Raw genomic sequence first — 22,202 nt, forward strand, 5'->3', positions numbered from 1 at the left:
ACATATGTGTGAGTCCCACTTAGCAGCGCAAGGTAACAGGGAGGTGTACATGTATCTCTGAAAGACATGCCACACTATTAATTATCATGAACACTGGCACATGAATATAAAATGAACACTGGTATAGGAATTTAAAATAACATTAGATTCATGACTTATATCGGATCTAACATATCAATTAAACTAAAATTATATTAGATACTTTCTTGGTATGGATTAATGTGAAAGTGAAATATAATTGAATCTGGTTAAGATGAGAATATCGGGATAGAAAAATTGAACAATAAATGGTTATGAACTAATGATTGATTGCGATGTAGGAGAGTAGGAGTAGGTAAGACTTGTAAGAGGTAGCTATATATATATATATATATATATATATATATATATATAATTTAATTTTTTAAGGTTAGTGATGTAAGTGGGGTGGATAAGTGGTTTTTTTCCTGATAGTCACAATTGTAGTTACTTTTTCTTTTAAATTTTATACTATGAACTGAAAAATAAACTATGAAACGGATTTTTACGTGAATAGTGAGATTGCCCACTTGTATCCCTATTTACTGCAATTGACTTTGAGCACAAAAGTTTAATCATATATCTTATTTTCACGTTTAAAATATCTTTAATAATAAAATATGTCACAACAAAATAAAGGCATAAATATTTATGACTATAATTGAACGAGCATACTGATGGAGAGATCAAAAATCCAGGTAGAAGAGCATCATGTGCGCTTTCTTTTCATAAAAAGACATTGTGCGACAATTAATAATGGCATCACTCATCTGTCGTCACTCGTCACGCATGTGCTCAATCCGAATTAACAAAGACATAAAACAAAGTTATTAGGTGAAACAACCTGCGCTGCGCTATGGCTCAGCTCCGGCTGCCACTGGCCGCGGCCACCATGGCTCTCGCCGCCGCCGCCGCCGCTGCCTTCTGCTGCTGCTGCTCCGCCGCCACTGGCTTCGAGTTCAACGAGGCCACCGTCGACGCCATCCAGCTCGGCTTCAGCAACGGCAGCCTCACCTCCACGACGCTCGTCCGCTTCTACCTCGACCGCATCGCCCGCCTCAACCCGCTGCTGCACGCCGTCATCGAGGTCAACCCCGACGCGCTCGCCCAGGCGGCGCGCGCCGACGCTGAGCGCGCCACCGGTCGCCGCTGCGGGCCGCTGCACGGCGTGCCCGTCCTGCTCAAGGACAACATGGCGACGCGCGACCGGCTCAACACGACGGCCGGGTCGCTGGCGCTGCTCGGCTCCGTCGTGCGCCGCGACGCCGGCGTGGCGGCCCGCCTCCGCGCCGCCGGCGCCGTCATCCTCGGCAAGGCCAGCCTCTCCGAGTGGTCCAACTTCCGCCCTGTCAAATCCGGCTGGAGCGCCCGCGGCGGCCAGACGGTGGTAACCACCACTGCCACCACACATGCTCTGCTTCTCTTCTCTGTTTGGTCGTGTATGCTCACAAGGTGTTTGTGAAATTGCCCATGGAGAATCCCTACGTGCTCTCGGCTGACCCGTGCGGGTCGAGCAGCGGTCCGGCAGTGGCGGCAGCAGCGAACATGGCGGCGGTGACGCTGGGAACGGAGACCGACGGGTCGATACTCTGCCCGGCGTCGCTGAATTCGGTGGTCGGAATTAAGCCGACGGTTGGGCTCACCAGCCGGGCTGGTGTCATCCCCATCTCCCCCAGACAAGACACTGTTGGGTAAGTAACAATTTTATGGTGAGCATGTGATTTCCACTGTTTTCGTAAAAAAGAATGTTCCATTTCTTTTGATTAATTATCTGTGAATGTTTATGACACTGTTTTGAACATATTTAATTTTTTTAATTTTAACAAAATGCAGGCCAATATGTCGTACGGTGTCGGACGCTGTCCATGTGTTGGATGTCATTGTTGGGTTTGATGAACTTGATGCTGAAGCGACTAGAGTAGCATCCAAATACATCCCTAGTGGTGGATATGGACGATTCTTAAGGATGGATGGACTGAAAGGCAAGAGGGTTGGCATACCCAATGGCTTTTTCACTGAAGGAGCCTATGGGAAGACACAACTGAGGGTGTACCAAAAACATCTTTCCACTATGAGGTATTTGAAATTATAAAGCCCTCCTGAAAAATTATGCGTATAAAAAAGTATGAAGATAAGAATGATTAGAACAAAAAAAAAAGTTTGTAAATACTGTTATTTTTCTGTTGTGTTCGAATGTATAATTGGAATGGTCCATATATACTGTTTTACATATAGAATGAAAATAGATCACTGACTACTAGGCATGAGCACGTTGGCCCATGCCTCAACCACCTTTTGGATGCACAAAGGCCAGTTTCCTTTTCTTTTTTTTTTCTCATTTCCTAAGTAAAATTCTTAATTTGTTTCATATGAATAAAATTTATCTTATAAGTACCCAGTCCGGTTTATTTTATCCATCCATGATTGAAAAGAAACTCCTTGTCTTAAGATAATCCATTCATCTCCCTATAAAAGTTCAGTAGTGAACAAATAATTTAGTTACAAAAACTGTAGACTGATTTATTGTGTTAAAAATATTAGTAAAAGAAACTAATCAAGCATTGAACCATTAAAATGATAGCTAAAATCTCTTTTTTTAAGTATAGATCAACAAAATATTTCACCTAATATATTGTGCAATAATAATATATTAGAACTCGCAATGAAAGACTCCATCTAGTATATAGTAAATTATGCCATCATTTAATAACTCCTATTCTCCAATAAAGGAAACACGGAGCCCTGGTGATAGAGAATATCAACATCACAACAAATTTGTCTGCCGCACAGGATGTTCTTTATTCCAACGAGAATATCGCATTGCAAGCAGAGTTCAAGTTAAGCCTGAACGCTTATTTGTCAGACTTGCTGTATTCCCCAGTTCATTCCCTCGCCGATGTGGTAGCATTCAATAATGCACATCCTGTGGAGGTAAGTGTTAAAGCTAGTTGAATTAATTAATCATTCATCACGAGTTCTAATGCCTTCAAAATTATAAAACTAGCTAGTTGCAAGGAATGTCAAATAATTTATCCTTCAACGTTCGAAAGTTATACAATAATAGTGTAGGTTTAGGTTATTGGCAAAGAAGAGTATATCAGGTTACTGATTAACAAGAATAGCGAATTTACTTTATGCACAATGCACGGTCGAGTGCAAAAATTAAATCAGCACTTGCATTTTCTAAAAAGTATTTAATACCTTTCATATGAAACGCAAGAAGCCATGAAAAAATAAACTTTGTTGCAGGAGAGGCTTCAAGATTTTGGCCAGCCCGACCTGATTGCAGCTCAAAAAACCAATGGCATTGGTCCAGTGGAAAAAGCGGCAATCCAGCGTCTCAACGAGCTGTCAGCTGATGGGTTGGAGAATCTGATGAGGATGCACCAGCTAGATGCGATTGTCACCCCCAACTCTGATGCATCTAGCTTTTTTGCCATCGGCGGCATGCCCGCGATCACCGTGCCGGCTGGGTACGATGGTCATGGAGTACCATTTGGTATCTGCTTCGGTGGGTTGAAGGGCTATGAACCGAGGCTGATTGAAATGGCTTATGCTTTTGAGCAAGCTACCAAAGTTCGAAGGATGCCCAGCTTCAAGACATAGATGGCCTAATAATTTGGCATTGCTGATGACTTCCATTGTACCAAGATAAATTGTCAGCAATGTAGGGTGAGAGAGAGAGAGAAGTGGAAGACATTATATCAGCAGCACAGATACTTAATCCTTTCTTACGGATTGATACGGTTGTAGGATAAACTTAGTGGTACATTATTGGTAGAGACAAACTGATATCAATTTGTTCAAGAAGAGCAAACTCTACAACATTCTTATCTACTAGTCTAGATTCATTAGCATCTATATAAATATGGGCAACGCTAGAAAGTTTTACATTGTGAAATGGAGGGAGTATATATCAATGCATTGGCAGTGCTAGCTCCTCCATTTTGAAGAGCGGGCAAGTACTCAAACCTTCTATGAACAGCAGATCCATGGGTTTCATTTGATCCTGCAAATCTTCCTAAAATGTATATTGAAGGCGAGTATAGCTCAACGCGATGGATGGATTAATCACGGAACATGTGTACATATAGACCTCATCCATATCATAACCGCTCAACCGACTTATAGCAACAGAATCGGGAGGATTAGAAGGAGAGATCGGATTCAATAGAAAGAGATAAACCCCACATGCGATAATATCGCTAACATATATTACTACTGAGAGAACGAGAATCTCGGCCAGTATAAGATCGTCGCTTGAATGAGCTCGAACAACCTTGGCCAATAATTCTCTGACAAATTAATAATAGAGGCAGAAGGCATGCCTGCCAGCACTGTTGTTTGTGCTGTGCTCACTCACGGGTCGCCTGTTTGAGATCAGAAATGCATATGAAACAGAAGTTAGCGAATTACTATAAAAGAAACAGAAGTTAGCGAATTACTATAAAACTACTCCTTCCGTCCCATAAAAAAAATCTATAATTGAAGAATACATCATTTGGTACCATAAATCTGGACAAGTTTTTATCCAGATTTGTTAGACTATATTATGTCCCCTCCAATAATAGGTTGATATTTTTTGGGACAAAAGGAGTACGGATCAGCTTCAGTTGCAATTTTCATTTACTTCGTTTTTTATTTCCTGATGTAATCCAGAATTCCAGATCTATTTTTAATCAGGAATGTCTTGTTGATATCAGTAAGAGTAAGTATGAATTGTAACATAGTACTGGTCTAGCTTGAAAAAAAATGTTGATAGATAAAACAGAATCAGACATTTGATAAAAAGTCCATGAAACCTTTAATAATGGTGAGGCATCATGCATGTGCCGTAGTACCTCTGGTCCTGCGGTTATTTGTGCACTGCGTAGTGCATACTCGTGGTGTACGGCTGTTTTATATACATGTGCTGCACTTATTCACAAAAGCATATGAAACATAATTGAGAGCTGAAACAGCATGCAGCTGCATTATGGGGATCATAGGTTTTTTTTAGCCAGCAGGGGATCATAGGTTTTGATATGTAGGTTCCAACATTCCCAATGATGACAACCCTCGCTACTAGAAAAAGCATTTTTCTCGACATGGAGGTCTTTTTTTCGCAGACAGACATGACCCTTGAAGCCAAATAATCGCCTACAAAAATATAAATCGGGGTGAAGTTCGTTGTACGCCTGTTTTCGCAGGCGGACAACTTAAGCGGCGCCTGGAAAAATATGATTTTTGCAGGCGAACCAATTTGCCTGCAAACCTAATCACACGGTAGAAGGGTGACAGAGCCGAGCTAGGCAAGAGTAGAGCGAACACTTGGTTCGACCAACCCAGCCAGGACTTGGTTCTGACTGCTGAATTTTGTGCGTGGCCGTGGGCTAGTGTTCATCACATTGTTATGGTCAGTCGATGCCGTTGCGCGTCGGGAGTTCCGAAAAGACTCCCCCACACTTGTTTTGTACCTTGTCGTTATTCAACAAAAAGATGGAAAGCAAAATGGGCTTCTACTGGGGAAAAATACCGGTGAGTGAAATTTTATTCAAGTAACTCTAGGCGCATGAAGTGCCTAAATTTACTTTTATCTTGTTTCACTTTTATTTTTACTTTTATTTTTTTCATATATTTTTATATATTTTATGGCAGCAATAGAGGTGATGGGTAACTTAGCAGGGTGGACGCAACGATACACAGAGTGTTTGAGATTCTTACCAGATCAGACTTACCAAGCTTTGAACCAAATCTACTGTAACAAAGTGTTCTATTTGCTTGGTTCCCTGTGCATCTCTCTGATAAACCAAGAAGCATGGTTTGGGTTTTGGAGTTATTGTACACTGCTACTTAGTTGTCCTTTTTTATTTCCTGCAAAAGGTTAGTGGACAGCAAATACCCGAGGGACTACAAAGATTTGAAAAGATTTTATCATAGCCTCAAGATTAGTTATTCACATCCATGCTAAAAAGGAATTGGATTCAAAACTTAAAGAAGCACGGATCCCACAAATTTGCCATAATAATTATTTTTGTTATTTTTTCACTCGAGAGACAAAATTTCTTTTTTATTTCATTTTTTTTCGAGAGACATTTCTTTTATTCTTAAAAACAATTTCTTTTTGTTCACCAAACTTTTATTTAAGCAAGACTCATACAAGGCAATCATAGCAAAGGAGTATTTGGCAATATACGTACCGTTCACCTTGAGAGGTGATATGTTTCTCCTTTGCCAGTTTTGGCAATTGATTTGTTCCTGGCCCTTGACTTACCTCCAGTGTGACTCGTGCTTGAGAACTCACCCGTCAAATTGAAAAGTTTTCCTACAGGGGTTAGTCCATGAAGAATATACATCCAAAATCCATGAAAGTACTGGCTCTATGGTTCATTTAAGCAAACTTGACACCACGTCAACTTTGATTAAAGCAGGCTATTTATCCTAAGCATCATGCTTAATTTAAAAAGCCTATGAATGTCGACGACCACCCAAACCATATCATACGAAAATGGACTGAGGACGCATAACCATTTATGATCAAGCCAAACTCAACTAGAGATAAGTATGAGTAAAAGTAATGATGAATCTTTTGTTGTATACTTGAGTGTACTTACCGCCCGCATGATGTATATGTTGAAACTTCTAGAGCGGTGGCATGGTCGCATGTGATTGTCGATCTCTCCTCCGTCTTGATGCGAGTTGTGGTGAAGGAAGGCACTTTGACCAAACCAACTTAAGCGAGTGGTTCGGTTATGCACACATCTCGGGTGCAAGAACCTTATGCCTTGAAGGCGTGCTCCGTCGGCGCAATGCTGAAGAGACATAGGATGCATCTCATTTTGGGCAAGTATGCAAGTGCCAACTGGAGTGGAGCAGCAAACACATAAAAAAGAAGAGGGCATTTCCTCTTGCTTATATGCATGTAGGTGTTGCAGGAGCAAGAAGTTGTGCACAGCTAGGAGTGGATGAAGGCTAAGCCAACGCGGCACATGAGCCCCAGAGAGGGCTGGGTGTAGCGAGGCAGCATGATCGCTACTAGCGAGGTGTATGGCCATATTTTGAAGACTCGCAAATAATGCGGTCTTTCATCTAGATGTAGCCTGTCAGCCCTCTTGCTCTCTTCCTCTTCTCCCATCTTTCATTTCCTTTTTTTTTCTTCCGTCTCTCTTTACTTTTTTTTCTTTTTTTTCTCTTTTTATTTTTCAGCAAGGTAAGACTAACCAAGTGTGGAGATGCTAGGAATATACTCCATAGAATCCAAAGAGCATCTTCCTTCTCCTCTTACCATGTGTCCTCTCTAAGATGGTTTCCACCGGTAGAAACGGCCACAACCATCATTGGGATGAGGAGTACAACCGTCATACCAAATATAGGCTGGACTGGGCCAGCTTGGGGTTCGGCCGAACCCTGGTTGGCTCCCCTGGCCCACATCCTTCTTCAGGATGCTGACATATGGCCCCCACTTCATGATCCTCCATGTTTTGGCTCCAAATGATTGCACATTTTATATGTTGTAGCTCAAAAATCATGTGAGTCCATCAGCGCAGAATATATTTCCATTCTTTATGCTCATTCTCTCCCAACTTTGGTGATTGATCACCTGCATACAAATATACACCAACACTCGTGGAAATTGTTAGAAATAAATCCTACCACTATGTTGGATGTTTCACATTTATGGTTTTATGCAGGTATTGACGGCGTTATTTTGGCACTTAACAGCCGTCAACAGTGGTTTGGGCCTGTCTCAACGTGGTGTAGCATTGAGCAGTGACTGGTTTAATATTGGTTAATTACTACAATTGTTTTTCTGCTTTCAACTGCTGTTTATAAATGCTAGCTTTATGCAAATGAACCCCTTTTAGCCTCCTTTGGTTATATCTTGTATCATACCCTCCGTTCCGGTATGACTTGCTTAGTACAGTGGGTAGTACTCAATTTTGCTCTATCTCCCAACCCTTAGAGTTCGAGTATGCTTCCGATGGTTGTTTCTCCGACGGATTCAGATCGACAAGTTGGTTCAATTTTTAGTGTTAGTGGAGAAAATTGATGAAGGAGAGGAAGAGATCTGTGAGGAATTGAAAGAGGCGCTGCTGTTTTGATGGAGGCAGAAACGCCCATGGATGAAGACGAAGCAGAAACGCGTGCGAGGCAGAACACATCTGAGCGGCGCTTGGGCTGGCTCCTCCTGGTCGGACCCTGGTGCAGACAGAGAAAGAGAGATCGCGGGAGAGATTAGATTGAACGAGTGATTAGAACACACAAGGGATGTATCAACCAGGACTTAAGGAGGAAAATGGAAAAAGAAAGGAATAGGCGAAAAAAAGAGAATAATAGAAAGCAAGGAAAAAGATAACGACTGGGATGCTTTTATGGAAAAGTATGAACATGAAGGATTTGGAGTTTTGACATTTTCTGGATTTGGGATTTATTTTTTTTTAGGATTTGACAGAATTCATGAGAACGAGCTCCACATCCAAAAGCCAAATAAAAATCAAATAACTCCAATTACGAACGATAAAATAAAAGGGTGGCGTAATTAATTTATTTAGTCAAATTAAAACCTTTTGCATTTATGAAAATTTTATTAAGCTATTTTAGGCGAATAAACGCGAATGTAAATTTTCAAAATTAAGCAAATTAGAAGACACGAAAAACGGGCGTGACAAATCCAAGGGAACGTGTGTGGTCCGATCTTTCTCCGGTTCATCGAAGGACACCAAACAAAGGATAGGTGAGGATAGAGAGGATTTACTGGTGAGAAACCGTGTCTAGGAAAAGCTTAAGTTTAATCCTAACGCAATACATCAGGCACTGGTAACCCGCTGTTCCTGGATGTCGCTCTACTACGTACTCGGACAAGGAGGATTTAAGTGATCTCGAGGGCTGCCACCACCTCTACACCTACCTCAAACGTACTGTGGGATACATAGCAATTACTGGATAACAATTACCTAAACACCACGTCTAAGCAATAAATATCTATTTTAGTGTTTATAACTCACCAAAGCAATCACTATATTTTAGTTGATTATAGTGAACAATAATCTCATATGCTATTTAGGAACTAACCAAGAGATAATTCTCACAAGATAAATCTAAATTACTCAGGAAGAATATTATATTAAAATCAGAGTAATAAACAGAATAAAAGAAATGAGAGAAGATTACCGTCAACTCCGGAATTTTTTTCAAGATTACCGTCAACTCCGGAATTTTTCCGACTTCTTCTATTCTACTCTCTTCCTATTCTAGTATACAATATAGTATAACAGAGCCTCTTATAATTTAGCTCAAGCTTAGAAGTGTGTGTGAGAGTGAAGGAGTAAAGCTCCTTTTATAGGGCAGTTATGACGGTTGTGAGAAGGGGAAATGTCCGAACTACCCCGCAACCGTCATGAGGAGAGCATCTGGAGCATCCACTCCAAACCCCAGGATCAACGGTGATCAGGGGGGTTTGGCCGAACCTAGGCTGGGCCCTCCCAGCCTAGACTTCGGCCTGTGGACTCCCCTGACTCTCCTCTGCCCATTTCTCGGAGTTTTGGGCTGAGTTTCTGATATTTTGATGAAGTTCAAAACCCAACCTTGTATGGATACATGTTTCTCCTCACTTTAGTCTAGATTTCCTCCCAACTTCGAGGTTTAACACCTGCATACAAATATACACCAACACATGTGGAATATGTGAGATTAAACAAATATCACTATGTTGGATGTTTTATTGTTTGAACTTTATGCAGATGTTGGTGGTATAGAATCGACATTTAACAGCCGCCAGCAACCACCACCGATACCAGCTCTAGGGACATTCTAGAGCAATCTGCTGCTTCCAATTTTCCAGTTTTTTCCTTTGGGTGCAAGCGCATCATTGTCTTTTGTTATAGCTATTGATACCTATGGCTAAAGCCGAGTTGGGTCCCAGCTATCATATTCTTGTGCCAACGGCATGAACAAGAGGTCACATGACCGTTTTACTGTTCCAATGACATGGAAATGGAGATGACCAAAGCTCCGGTAGAAATGACGCATATGAAGTCCACATGTTCTGGTAGAAACAGCTATATGTGTCCGAAAACGTTAATCGTAAAAAAATCATAAATTATTTGTCACAAAGGTAACCTCCTAAAGTAAAATTATGTGGTTCAGGATCAAACAAATATTTTCTCATGATTAACATTTTTCTTTTGACTTGCATGATGGGTTTGTGAGTTTTGTTAATGTTGCATACAAATACAATGTATAGTTGTGAAATGTTAAATTCATATTGTACAACATTCATAATGTATATTTGTGTGCGGATATGTACGAATATACATATGCAAAGCCCTTTAATCAGAGCAACTATATATAAATATCCAATTTGTAAATTGCAATACAAAGCAAAAGAGACAATTGAACATATCAGTAGGTCTTATCTAGCCATATGGATCGACCAACAACGCTTTGATCCAATCTGACCAAGTCATTACATTAGTTTAAATAATAAAAGCATTACATGAGGCATATATCGTGATGCAACTTGGTGCATCTGGTGGCAGTTGCGGAAGCATGGTCCATCTTCGTTGATGGATGGATCAGATGAGGTGTTGCTCGCTCAAGCGATTGGAGCAGCAGCTGCTTTAAATGTTTCATCCATTACCCTAAGCTTGTCAGCGGGCGCGGCTGCGTCAACCGCATCAGCAGCAATCATGTAGACGATGGAAACCGCGGCAACTTGTTTCTTTTCTCCTGTAGCCTTGGCCATGTTGAGAGTAGAGGCAGCAACCGTAGCCTGCTTGGAAGTGGCCTCCAAAGTTTCCGCCTTATTTGCTGGTAGTGCAACAGCAACAACACCATCGAGGGCCTTTCGGATGTAGGAGCATGTATTACTTATGCATGTGTCAACATTGGCCGTGCAATCTTCCGTTGGCACTAACATGGCCACTTTAAAGATATCAATCATTGTCGTAAAGTTGTAAGCGGATGCTGAAATAGGGACGGTACCAGCAATCTTGTTGGCGCATTCCACGGGTGAGGCTAACATGGTTGACACTGTGATAACCACAAGCATAAGTGCGATGACCTTGGCCATCATGAAGTATATATCCTAATGATTTGATGAGCGATGATTCAATGCAACAAGTACTAGCTAACCTAGATCGACGAGTTGCTTGCTATTATGAAAGTGGGACGTGATTGCTTTATATAGTCTGTATGGCGCGGGAGCTTTGTGGTCATAAATTGGTTGGTTGCATGCATATGTTCCATGTCTGTGGGTCACCGCGCATTTCTCCCAATAACATGTCGTTAGCGAGCAGCTAGGTGTCTTGTGGATGGACATGGTAACAGGTTACTTGTTTTAGAAAATGGAAGCTTTTATTAAACTCGTTCCATTATGTCAAAGTGGTACAACTACGCTAAGAACACTCTCCACCTCTCTATAACAAGGATGCGCCTAGCTAAAACACACGCGAACCAATTTAAAAGAAAGGAGGTCCAAGAAGCATTAAGGACCATCAATACCAAGAGTAAATCGCCACCAATTTACCTAGGTAAGACACTCATTCGTCATCTCCTGCAAGTGTAGACACACCGCAATAACCAACTCCCGCGAGCTCGACTTTTTAGTATAACCTAGGTGCGTAACCAATGTATAGTTAAAAATAGCTCCAGCAAGGGAGAAGAAACAACTTGGCTGCTTCTTCTAAAGAGGATTAGAGTGCGACGACCAAAGCTACGGAGCAACCTCTATCGCTTTCCCTACTGTTCTGGTTGAACTAGGGCTTCGGCTGAGCGACCTCCTTCTTCGAGTATTCTTAGCTTACTGTCTGCTTCCAGCCTAAGGTGCTGACTGACTGCTCTTGCTTGTCTTGGGCCTGCTCTAGTTTTGGTGCATCTAACTAAGGGTCGATTTTCGTGACTTGATGAAGAGGAAGCCAAGTATCTTTGGTCTTGAAACCATATAGTTCCTGCATAAGCAATCCAACCTACACGTGTTAGCCGCCCCATATGGTTGCATATCCTTTTAAATACCCGACAGCCAACTAGTGTGAACACGTGTGAAACATTATCAGGTGGAGTAATTCTAGATGGCATATAAATGATGGAACAAACAAATTAGGCTGAGCAACATTAAAAGAAAAGTTGTCTAATTGCCTCCTTATTTTTAGAGAAATAACAGTTTTGATCGCCTTGCCAGTCTCGTTTTGTTCCACCTTTAACATCACACAATTCAATTTTTTGTGATGCAATTCATGTACTGTCTCGCGTAGATTAACAATACAACCTTGGATGTTGCATCCTCGCATGACGACAGTTTGTGTGGAGCTCACGACATGACCAGTCAGAGAATTAACTGTATTAGTTGCAACCTCGGTGAAAATGTCAAGACCGATATTCAACAGAAATATTGGTCTATATATTGGTGTATTATTTATGCATCTTGAACTTTCGGAAGGGGCATTATTACCCTAAAATTGAGGTTGGACAGTGGGAGGACTTCCGCATAAAATTTGTTTAATATATTCATCAAATCCTCTTTAATGATATTCCAAAAGTTTTGATAGAACTACGCTGAAAAACCATCCGGTCTAGGGGCCTGATTATGTTCTATCCGAAACGCAGCGACCCGGACATCTTCTTCTGAAAAGGTGTCATAAGGAACTCATTTTTCAACTTCGTAACCTAGGATAATCCTCTGTTCTTTATTCATCCACTGTAAAATAAGAGTCCTCAGGTTGACTAAAAAGTTGCTTGTAGAAGCTGGTAATATAAGACTTGGGTGATTGTACAAGTTCGCAATATAAGAATTTTTTTTCCTATGTTTACTATTGGTAACAGGTTGTTATAATCCATTCTAAACATAGTACTTAGGTTTGCAAATTGGAATGCAGAGTTTCAGGATCACAAGTGTCCCGTGACGCAAGTAACATAGAAATCGTTATTAGAATGGGCTCTAAACGTATATAGATGGTTACATGTTTGACTTACTGTTTTTTATAGTATATGGTCTTGTTAGTGTGAGACTCTTGCACACCTACCTTCTGATAATTAATTATGCAAGGAGTATTCTTATTCTCTCATGGATGCATGACCATCCTCACCTAGAGTACGTCACTATTGCTCCTGCTTTCAATTAGCAACAACGTCACCACAAACAACTTGATTTCTGCCATGGCTTAACCCCAAAGGAAAAACTTCTAGTTATTTACTCGCGCACCACCACCGATACCAACTCTAGGGATAATCTAGAGCAATCTGTTGCTTCCAATTTTCCATTTTTTTCCTTTGGGTGCAAGCGCAAAATTGTCTTTTGTTATAGCTGTTGATACATATGGTTGAAGCCAAGTTGGGTCCCAGCTATCATGTTCTTGTGCCAACGGCATGAACAAGAGGTCATATGACCGTTTTACTGTTCCAATGACACGGAAATGGAGATGAGCAAAGCTCCGGTAGAAATGACGCATATGAAGTCCACATGCTTTGTTAGAAACAGCTATATGTGTCCGAAACCGTTAATCGTAAAAAAAATCATAAATTATTTGTCATGAAGGTAACCTCCTAAAGTAAATTTGTGTGGTTCGGGATCACACAAACATTTTCTCATGATTAACCTTTTTCTTTTGACTTGCATGATGGGTTTGTGAGTTTTGTTAATGTTGCATACAAATACAATGTATAGTTGTCAAATGTTAAATTCATATTGAACAACATTCATAATGTATATATATGTGCGGGTATGTACGAATATACATATGCAAAGCCCTTTAATCAGACCAACTATATATAAATATCCGATTTGTAAATTGCAATACAAAATAATAGAGACAATTAAACAAATCAGTAGGTCTTATCTAGCCTTATGGCTCGACCAACGATGCTCTGATCGAATGTGACCAAGTCATTAGCATGAGTAAGACTGTATGAAAAAACCCGGCAATTACATTAGTTTAAATAACAAAAGCATTATATGAGGGATATATCGTGATGCTACTTGGTGCATCTGGTGGCAGTTGCGGAAGCATGCTCCATCTTCGTTGATGGATGGATCAGATAAGGTGTTGCTCGCTCAAGCGATTGGAGCAGCGGCTGCTTTAAATGTTTCATCCATTACCCTAAGCTTGTCAGCGGGCGCGGCTGCGTCAACCGCATCAGCAGCAATCATGTAGACGATGGAAACCGCGGCAACTTGTTTCTTTTCTCCTGTAGCCTTGGCCATGTTGAGAGTAGAGGCAGCAACCGTAGCCTGCTTGGAAGTGGCCTCCAAAGTTTCCGCCTTATTTGCTGGTAGTGCAACAGCAACAACACCATCGAGGGCCTTTCGGATGTAGGAGCATGTATTACTTATGCATGTGTCAACATTGGCCGTGCAATCTTCCGTTGGCACTAACATGGCCACTTTAAAGATATCAATCATTGTCGTAAAGTTGTAAGCCGATGCTGAAATAGGGACGGTACCAGCAATCTTGTTGGCGCATTCCACGGGTGAGGCTAACATGGTTGACACTGTAATAACCACAAGCATAAGTGCGAAGACCTTGGCCATCATGAAGTATATATCCTAATGATTTGATGAGGGATGATTCAATGCAACAAGAACTAGCTAACCTAGAATGACGAGTTGCTTGCTATTATGAAAGTGGGACGTGATTGTTTTAAATAGTCTGTATGGCGCGGGAGCTTTGTGCACATAAATTGGTTGGTTGCATGCATATGTGCTATGTCTGTGGGTCACCGCGCATTTCTCCCAATAACATGTCGTTAGCGAGCAGCCAGGTGTCCGGTGGATGGCCATGGTAACAGGCTACTTGTTTTAGATAATGGAAGCTTTTATTAAACTCGTTCATATACGTCGAGGTGATACAACTATGCTAAGAACACTCTCGACCTCTCTTTAACAAGAATGCGCCTAGCAAAAACACACGCGAACCAGTTTAAAAGAAAGGAGGTCCAAGAAGCATTAAGGACCATCACTACCAAGAGTAAATCGCCACCAATTTACCTAGGTAAGATACTCATTCGCCATCTCCTGCAAGTGTAGACTCACTGCAATAACAAACTCCCGCGAGCTCGACTTTTTAGTATAACCTAGGTGCGTAACCAATGTATAGTTAAAAATAGCTCCAGCATGGGAGAAGAAACAACTTGGCTGCTTCTTCTAAAGCGGATTTGGGTGCAACGGCCAAAGCTACGGAGCAGCCTCTATCGCTTTCCCTACTGTTCTGGTTGAACTAGGGCTTCGGCTGAGCGAGCTCCTTCTTCGAGTATTCTTAGCTTACAATCTGCTTCCTGCCTAAGCGGTGCTGACTGACTGCTCTTGCTTGTCTTGGGCCTTGTCACAGCCTGAAATTTTCGTTTTAGGATTTATAAATTATCTAATAAATTATTAATAGAATTTATATTAAATATTCATTAATTTACAAGTGAAGTTAAATGTGGGAAATAAAATTTCCTAAATTTAAAGCATGGATGGATTTAATTTTTATTAAATTCTCCATGATTAATTATACTCTCTGAGATTTTCTCGGATTTTTCAGAGCTCAATTCATAAATGATACAAAGAACAATTCAGTAATTAGTTAATCAATTAATGATCTAGTTATAATTATGTTAAGTGCTTTTCTTGTTTAGAAATCCTTAAATTATAAATTGTTGTCTAAAAGGAATTATTAGAAATGATCTTAAAAGCCTAAAAGAGAAGATCTAATTTTTAATTTGTTAAATCTCAATATAAAAGTGGGCTAGATAAAATTTTGTTAAATACTTCTCTTGTTTTTATAGTTCCTAGATTTTTCTGGGATTTATTTGAGCCAAGGAAGTATTTTTAATCAATGAAATTGCATTTCATGAATAATTTAAATTGTAAAAGGTTTTAAAATCTCTCTTTTGGCTTTGGGCCGAAAGTCGGCCCAAGTCTCTCTCTCCCTCTCCCCGGCCTGCGCATGCTCAGCCCAAGCCGGCCCAGTCCGCCGCCCCACCCTCCTCTCTCTCTCGGTTCCGCTGACAGGTGGGGCCCACCTGTCAGTCTTCGTCTTCCTCGCGCCGCTGCCGTGCCCGAACCCTAGCCGAGCCGTGCGCCGCCGTCTCCTTCCAAATTCGGCCGCTCCTTTCCGTTTTCGGTGAAATCAATTGAGGGGAAAGGATCTCCGGGATCTCCTCTACCTTTTCTCTTTTGGAATCGTCGTTTAAAATCGTTTGGAAATCCGTGGATTCGATCTCGAATCGGATTCGTCTCTCTCCCCGATACCTAGACCTTCCTTCTCGTCGCCGGTCACCGTGGGCCCTCGCTGCCACCTTCCAACCCCTATAAAAGGACCCCCGGTGTCTCCGCTATCCATCGCCACCCTCGCCTTCGTCCGCCGCCGCCCGTAGCGCCCTAGCCCCGTGTAGCCTAGCGCCGCCGTCGCCGCCGTTCGTCCAACAGTGCGCCGCCGCCGCTCCGGTCGTCGTCGTCGTTCGTGAAGGCCGCCGTCGTGATCGCCAAGCCGTCGCTGACCTCGTCCACCCCTCCGTCATCGCCGTAGGTCGCCGGAGCACTGCCGTCGTCGTCAAGCCGAAGGTCGCCGCCGCTTCTTCCTCGACGCCGTCGCCGTCCGTTGATCTTCCGCCGTTGTTTTGGTCACCGGTGAGTTCGCCGCATCGTCCTCTACGCGTTGGTGTCTTCCGTTTGCGCCGCCTCGCCGTCGTTCGCCGTCGAGCTTGCGCGCCCGAGCCGCCGCCGGTGATGACGTCATCGCCGACGTCATAGTCGCCTTGTCCCGTGGACCGGTCGTGGGCCAATAGATCTCGGCCGTTCGTTTTGGATGGATCGATCTCGGCCGTTCGTTTCCGTGAGCCGCCGTCTTGCACCTGGTCCACCATAAACCTGAGCCGATGACGCAATAATTCCCTTTTCCTTTTCAAAAATAATTCATTATTGCGTCATAATTCAATTAAAATCCATATAAATGCTTTAATCCGGTTTAATCTTTAAAAATTCATAACTAATTCATTGTAACTCAGTTTAATGTGGTTCCAGTTGCAAAAGTTGTATAAAATAAAGATCTACATATTAAAATTATCCATAAATTGAATTAAATTTATTTAATCCTTTTTTAAATAGGCTTTAATTAGATTTAATCTTGTAAAATTCGTAATAAATTCATATGAAGTCAGAGTGAGGCCGTTCAAGTCTCATAATTCATCTAAAATTATGATCTACATGTTTGTTTACTTTATATGTATTGTTTATTTGGAGTTTCTTATTCGTTTTCCTCGTTTTGCGTTTTAGTTTGTCGTTTCCGTCGTTTCAAAGGTCCGCGAGTGCGTCGGAAGTGTTCAAGAAGATTAATTGAAGACTGAATATTGCAAGGCAAGTCATACAGATCCCAAACACAGTTCCGTTGAGCATGTTGATCCTATATTTGAATTCTCTATTTATTTCAACTGTGCATTTATTTTCGAATGTCACCGGATGGTGTGAACCTGTTCCTTTGTTATGGCCTGTTTGCATTGATTACTCTGTTCCTTGATACCTTGGGTTATTATAATTTGACTAGTTGAGCTTTATATATCGGTTCAGCTACATGTTAGACATAATTGCTTAGCCATGCTTAGAAACCTTGGCACACGATTAGGATAACTAATGTTTCACTATTACTTAATGATGGATATTTAATGATAGCTCACGATGGTCAATCGTGATTGGTTAATTAATTAATGTGCCCACTAAAACTTGATAATGGTGGGTTGTGAGCACATGGTTTTGATGGAAGTGCTCATGACAATTAAGGACCGGTTCACGATTTTCGGTTGTGAAACATTAACCGTGCCAACCACAAGCCAGAATGGGCAACGGCTGGACATTTTGTATAACAAGGCTCATTGCGGAGCACCAGACTGAGAAGTGGCGGAGATAAGTCCATGGGGGTCGCTGGGGAGTCCATGCCTTGTTTATAAGGGGGTGATTATGATCCAGGAACGGTGCACTGCTTTGAGTTGAGTTATGCGAGGGGTCTTGTCACAATCACTCAACATGGTGACGTGTCTGCGCGGACACGGTAACATGCTGGTGGGTTGTGTCTTGTGAGTACAGTGGTACACCTCTGGCCAGAGTAAAACTATTCGAATAGCCGTGCCCGCGGTCATGGCGGGTCTAACAATGTCTTTCGTGATTAGTCTCACCCTTCTCACCATAATAAATGATGCTATAACTGGTAATAATTTGATTAGCTCCTGGTTTGGAATGGTATATTCCTGGTTTGGAGATAGATCTGTGCAGCCGGGTATGGTTGTTCAGAATGATTGGGCCTGTGCAGCATGGGTGTGCTGTTCAGTGTTGATTAATATTGATGATTAATTACTCTACTGTTTTACAATTCTCAATTGTTTGCTAAGTGCTGCTTTTGCAAATGAGCCCTATATTATGCCATCCTTTGGTATCCTTGTGCACTTGCATATTTGCTGTGTGGCTTGCTGAGTATGTCATATGCTCACCTTGCAATAATCAATCAAACCTCAGTTGAAGACAAGTTGCGAAGGAGAAGACTTTTGGCTTATACCCCAGTTGAGCTGCCCGTGGGAGTGGAGCCGGAGCTTCGCTAGATTTTATTTTCCGCTGTAGTTTTCTTCATGGTGAGGACTAAGTGCCTCTTAAGTAAGTATTTATCGTTTTAGTTAATTTGATGAATCTGTATATTAAATTGTCAGTTTGTATACCTCGGCTGATTCCTAGACGAGGATTTTATGCACAAATAAGTTCGGAAATTACTAGTGAATTTCTGGGCGTGACAGGCCTGCTCTAGTTTTGGTGCAGCTAACTAAGGGTCGATTTTCGTGACTTGATGAAGAGGAAGCCGAGTATCTTTGGTCTTGAAACCATATAGTTCCTGCATAAGCAAGCCAACCTACACATGTTAGCCGCCACATATGGTTGCATATCTTTTTAAATACCCGACAGCCAACTAGTGTGAACACGTGTGAAGTATTATCAGGTGGAGTAATTCTAGATGGCATATAAATGATGGAACAAACTAATTAGTCTGAGCAGCATTAAAAGAAAAGTTGTCTAATTGCCTCCTTATTGTTAGAGAAATAACAGTTTTGATCGCCTTACCAGTTGCGTTTTGTTCCACCTTTTATATCACACAATTCAATTTTTTGTGATGCAATTCATGTACTGTCTCGCGTAGATTAACAATACCACCTTGGATGTTGCATCCTCGCATGACGCCAGTTTATGTGGAGCTCACGACATGACCAGTCAGAGAATTAACTGTATTAGTTGCAACCTCGGCGAAAATTTCAAGACCGACATTCAACAGAAATATTGGTCTATATATTGGTGTATTATTTATGCATCTTGAACTTTCGGAAGGGGCATTATTACCCTAAAATTGAGGCTGGACAGTGGGAGGACTTCCGCATAAAATTCGTTTAATATATTCATCAAATCCTCTTTAATGATATTCCAAAAGTTTTGATAGAACTACGCTGAAAAACCATCCGGTCTAGGGGCCTTATTATGTTCTATCCCAAACGCAGCTACCCGGACATCTTCTTCTAAAAAGGTGTCATAAGGAACTCATTTTTCAACTTCGTAACCTAGGATAATCCTCTGTTCTTTATTCATCCACTGTAAAATGAGAGTCCTCAGGTTGACTAAAAGTTGCTTGTAGAAGCTGGTAATATAAGACTTGGGTGATTGTACAAGTTCGCAATATAACAATTTTATTTCCTATGTTTACTATTGGTAACAGGTTGTTATAATCCATTCTCAACATAGTACTTAGGTTTGCAAATTGGAATGCAGAGTTTCAGGATCACAAGTGTCGCGTGACGAAAGTAACATAGAAATCGTTATTAGAATGGGCTCTAAATAGTCGTGACGCAAGCAACTAGCTAACCTAGATCGACGAGTTGCTTGCTATTATGAAAGTGGGACGTGATTGCTTTAAATAGTCTGTAAGGCGCGGGAGCTTTGTGGTCATAAATTGGTTGGTTGCATGCATATGTGCCATGTCTGTGGGTCACCGCACATGTCGTTAGCGAGCAGCCAGGTGTTTGGTGGATGGCCATGGTAACAGGTTACTAGTTTTAGATAATGGAAGCTTCTATTATTGTTCTATTACATCAAAGTCATACAACTACGCTAAGAACACTCCCGACGTCTCTATAACAAGGATGCGCCTAGCGAAAACACACGCGAACCAATTTAAAAGAAGGGAGGTCCAAGAAGCATTAAGGACCATCAGTACCAAGAGTAAATCGCCACCAATTTACCTAGGTAAGACTCTCATTCACTATCTCCTGCAAGTGTAGACACGGAACAGTAACCAACTCCCGTGAGCTCGACGTTTTAGTATAACCTTGGTGCGTAACCAATGTATAGTTAAAAATAGGACCAGCATGGAGAAGAAACAACTTGGCTGCTTCTTCTAAAACAGATTAGAGTGCGACGACCAAAGCTACGGAGCAGCCTCTACCGCTTTCCATGCGAAGAACCCTAGCCTGGCCTAAATGGACCACAATTTGGAAGGTGTGCCTCCTGTTGATTCCTCGGTCCTGTGGTGTGGTGGTTGTACCCATTTGATGTTATTTCACTGGATTTATAAGCCCATCAACCTATAAGTCTACCTCTTAATGGAGTTCAATTGATTGTTCGGTTGATTTCCGTCGATTCTCCTCGAATTACGTAATGTTCTCTTCAAACAAATAAAATTTCAAGTACTAGTGGAGATAGATTATTCTTAAATAAAATATGCATGCAAGCATAGCTAGTTCCTCTTTATTTTGGATATACTGATGGTCGAAATTTGTCTATAACGACCATCAGCATATGTTCTTCTTTACTTTTTGAGTGGATAAGGATGTCATCAAGAAAGACAATGACAAACTTATCAAGATAATCCAACAGTGTGGGATTCATCAATGTCATAAACACAGCTGGAGCATTGGTAACTCCAAATAGCATAACTGTGAATTGGTACAGTCCATACCTTGTTGTAAATGTTGTCTTTCGCGTATCTTCTTTCTTAACCATCTATTGATGATATCCTGATCTCAGCTCAATCTTAGAAAATATCTTGGCACCTCTCAACTGATCCAATAGATCATCAATATCTTGGCAACTATCAAATCAATTTGATGCTATGACTGATCGTCGATTCTGTTAGAAATTAATCTTGTTGTTTCTTAATTTCAGCATGTTTATCTATATGCATGTGTGTGTTGCATGGCCTGGAGAGCTAGCTATATGTACGTGGGTGCTGCATGGCTCAGTGAGTAGTGGTTGGCAGTGAGTAGTGAGCCAATAAAGAGCCAGGAGATGAGAGCACATATACGTAGCTTAGTTAGTTAGCCATGCATAATTGTGGGCAAGTGATTAGCCGAGTCTTGCATGGATTAGTTAGTTAGGCCTGCACGTGGTGGGTTAATTCTCCTTGATGCATGCAGCTAGCATATCGCCAAGCCTTGTGGAGATGCGGCCAAGGATGTGGGGCATCGTGTGCGAAGAAAGTGGATCAAGTAGCTCATCCAGTGTATGTGTGCATTAGTAGCTTATATATAGCTGCTCATTGTAATCGTTTAGTGTGTGGAGTAAAGAAAAGAAAGAGAAAAGGCACAAGTTGTGCGTGGTGCCACAAATACTCTGTGTGTTGTGTTCTTCTTCTTCCTTGTACTCTTCACGTGTAAGTGTGATTTGTGTCCACTGTGTTCACGTGAGTTGCTTTGATTCCCGACAGATTCATGCCTTCTGCATTATGGTTGTTTGATCTATTGAAGTGTATCCATATATTCATGCATGATTCAGTGAGTAGATTAGATACATCGTACCTAAAATAATACACATCACGAGTTGTTGCCTGGTCGTTTCATTGGTGCTATATATGTGTAATCATCTGACTATTCTGGTGTGTGCATGCAGCGTTGTTCTAAGCTTCTGAAAACAATAGAAGAACTATGATCTTGCAAGTTATGATCTTGCATTGCTACAATTTTGATTGTCCACTGAACTAGATTATGCTTGATTCATACGATCAACATTTGTCATTTCACCCTAATATACACCATGAAATCCCCATCTAGGTTTTCTATGAGTTTTCATTATTTTTTTGTTTTTTCAACCTGTAAGCGTCGCCTATCCTATGCAATGCTCATAGCCTCATAATATTTGTTCAATCCACTAAGCCTGCCTACTCATAGTGTAGAGCAAAATTTCATCTTGTAGGAGCATATTTTAACCCAAA

General features: G+C 41.4%; 3 protein-coding genes across 3 annotated transcripts; 1 reads left to right on the forward strand and 2 right to left on the reverse strand.

Annotated features, from left to right (window-relative positions):
• The first annotated feature begins 717 nt into the window (after nt 1-717).
• On the forward strand, nt 718-4,211 carry LOC127769571 (probable amidase At4g34880). The gene is made up of 5 exons (XM_052295166.1): nt 718-1,405; nt 1,495-1,709; nt 1,852-2,094; nt 2,748-2,949; nt 3,268-4,211. Exons 1-5 carry the CDS (start codon nt 875-877, stop codon nt 3,622-3,624), a joined length of 1,548 nt encoding a protein of 515 aa, XP_052151126.1. The 5' UTR covers nt 718-874; the 3' UTR covers nt 3,625-4,211.
• A 6,070-nt stretch (nt 4,212-10,281) lies between these two features.
• Nucleotides 10,282-11,146, reverse strand: LOC127771950 (uncharacterized protein OsI_031781-like). Its single transcript, XM_052297908.1, has one exon. The coding sequence runs from the start codon at nt 11,069-11,071 to the stop codon at nt 10,592-10,594; it is 480 nt and encodes a 159-aa protein (XP_052153868.1). The 5' UTR covers nt 11,072-11,146; the 3' UTR covers nt 10,282-10,591.
• A 2,558-nt stretch (nt 11,147-13,704) lies between these two features.
• On the reverse strand, nt 13,705-14,611 carry LOC127772006 (uncharacterized protein OsI_031781-like). Its single transcript, XM_052297973.1, has one exon. It carries the CDS (start codon nt 14,522-14,524, stop codon nt 14,045-14,047), a length of 480 nt encoding a protein of 159 aa, XP_052153933.1. The 5' UTR covers nt 14,525-14,611; the 3' UTR covers nt 13,705-14,044.
• Nucleotides 14,612-22,202: the final 7,591 nt, after the last annotated feature.

Source organism: Oryza glaberrima, chromosome 4 (assembly GCF_000147395.1).
Source record: "Oryza glaberrima chromosome 4, OglaRS2, whole genome shotgun sequence".
Lineage (NCBI taxonomy): Eukaryota > Viridiplantae > Streptophyta > Magnoliopsida > Poales > Poaceae > Oryza > Oryza glaberrima.

Excerpts from the sequence above, each read along its gene's own strand:
- LOC127769571 (XM_052295166.1), top strand. The coding sequence starts at position 875 with ATGGCTCAGCTCCGGCTGCCACTGGCCGCGGCCACCATGGCTCTCGCC. Across the intron at positions 1,406-1,494 it reads CCCGCGGCGGCCAGACGGTG|AATCCCTACGTGCTCTCGGC; the intron begins GTAACCACCACT and ends TTGCCCATGGAG. Across the intron at positions 1,710-1,851 it reads CCCAGACAAGACACTGTTGG|GCCAATATGTCGTACGGTGT; the intron begins GTAAGTAACAAT and ends AACAAAATGCAG.
- LOC127771950 (XM_052297908.1), bottom strand. The coding sequence starts at position 11,071 with ATGATGGCCAAGGTCATCGCACTTATGCTTGTGGTTATCACAGTGTCA.
- LOC127772006 (XM_052297973.1), bottom strand. The coding sequence starts at position 14,524 with ATGATGGCCAAGGTCTTCGCACTTATGCTTGTGGTTATTACAGTGTCA.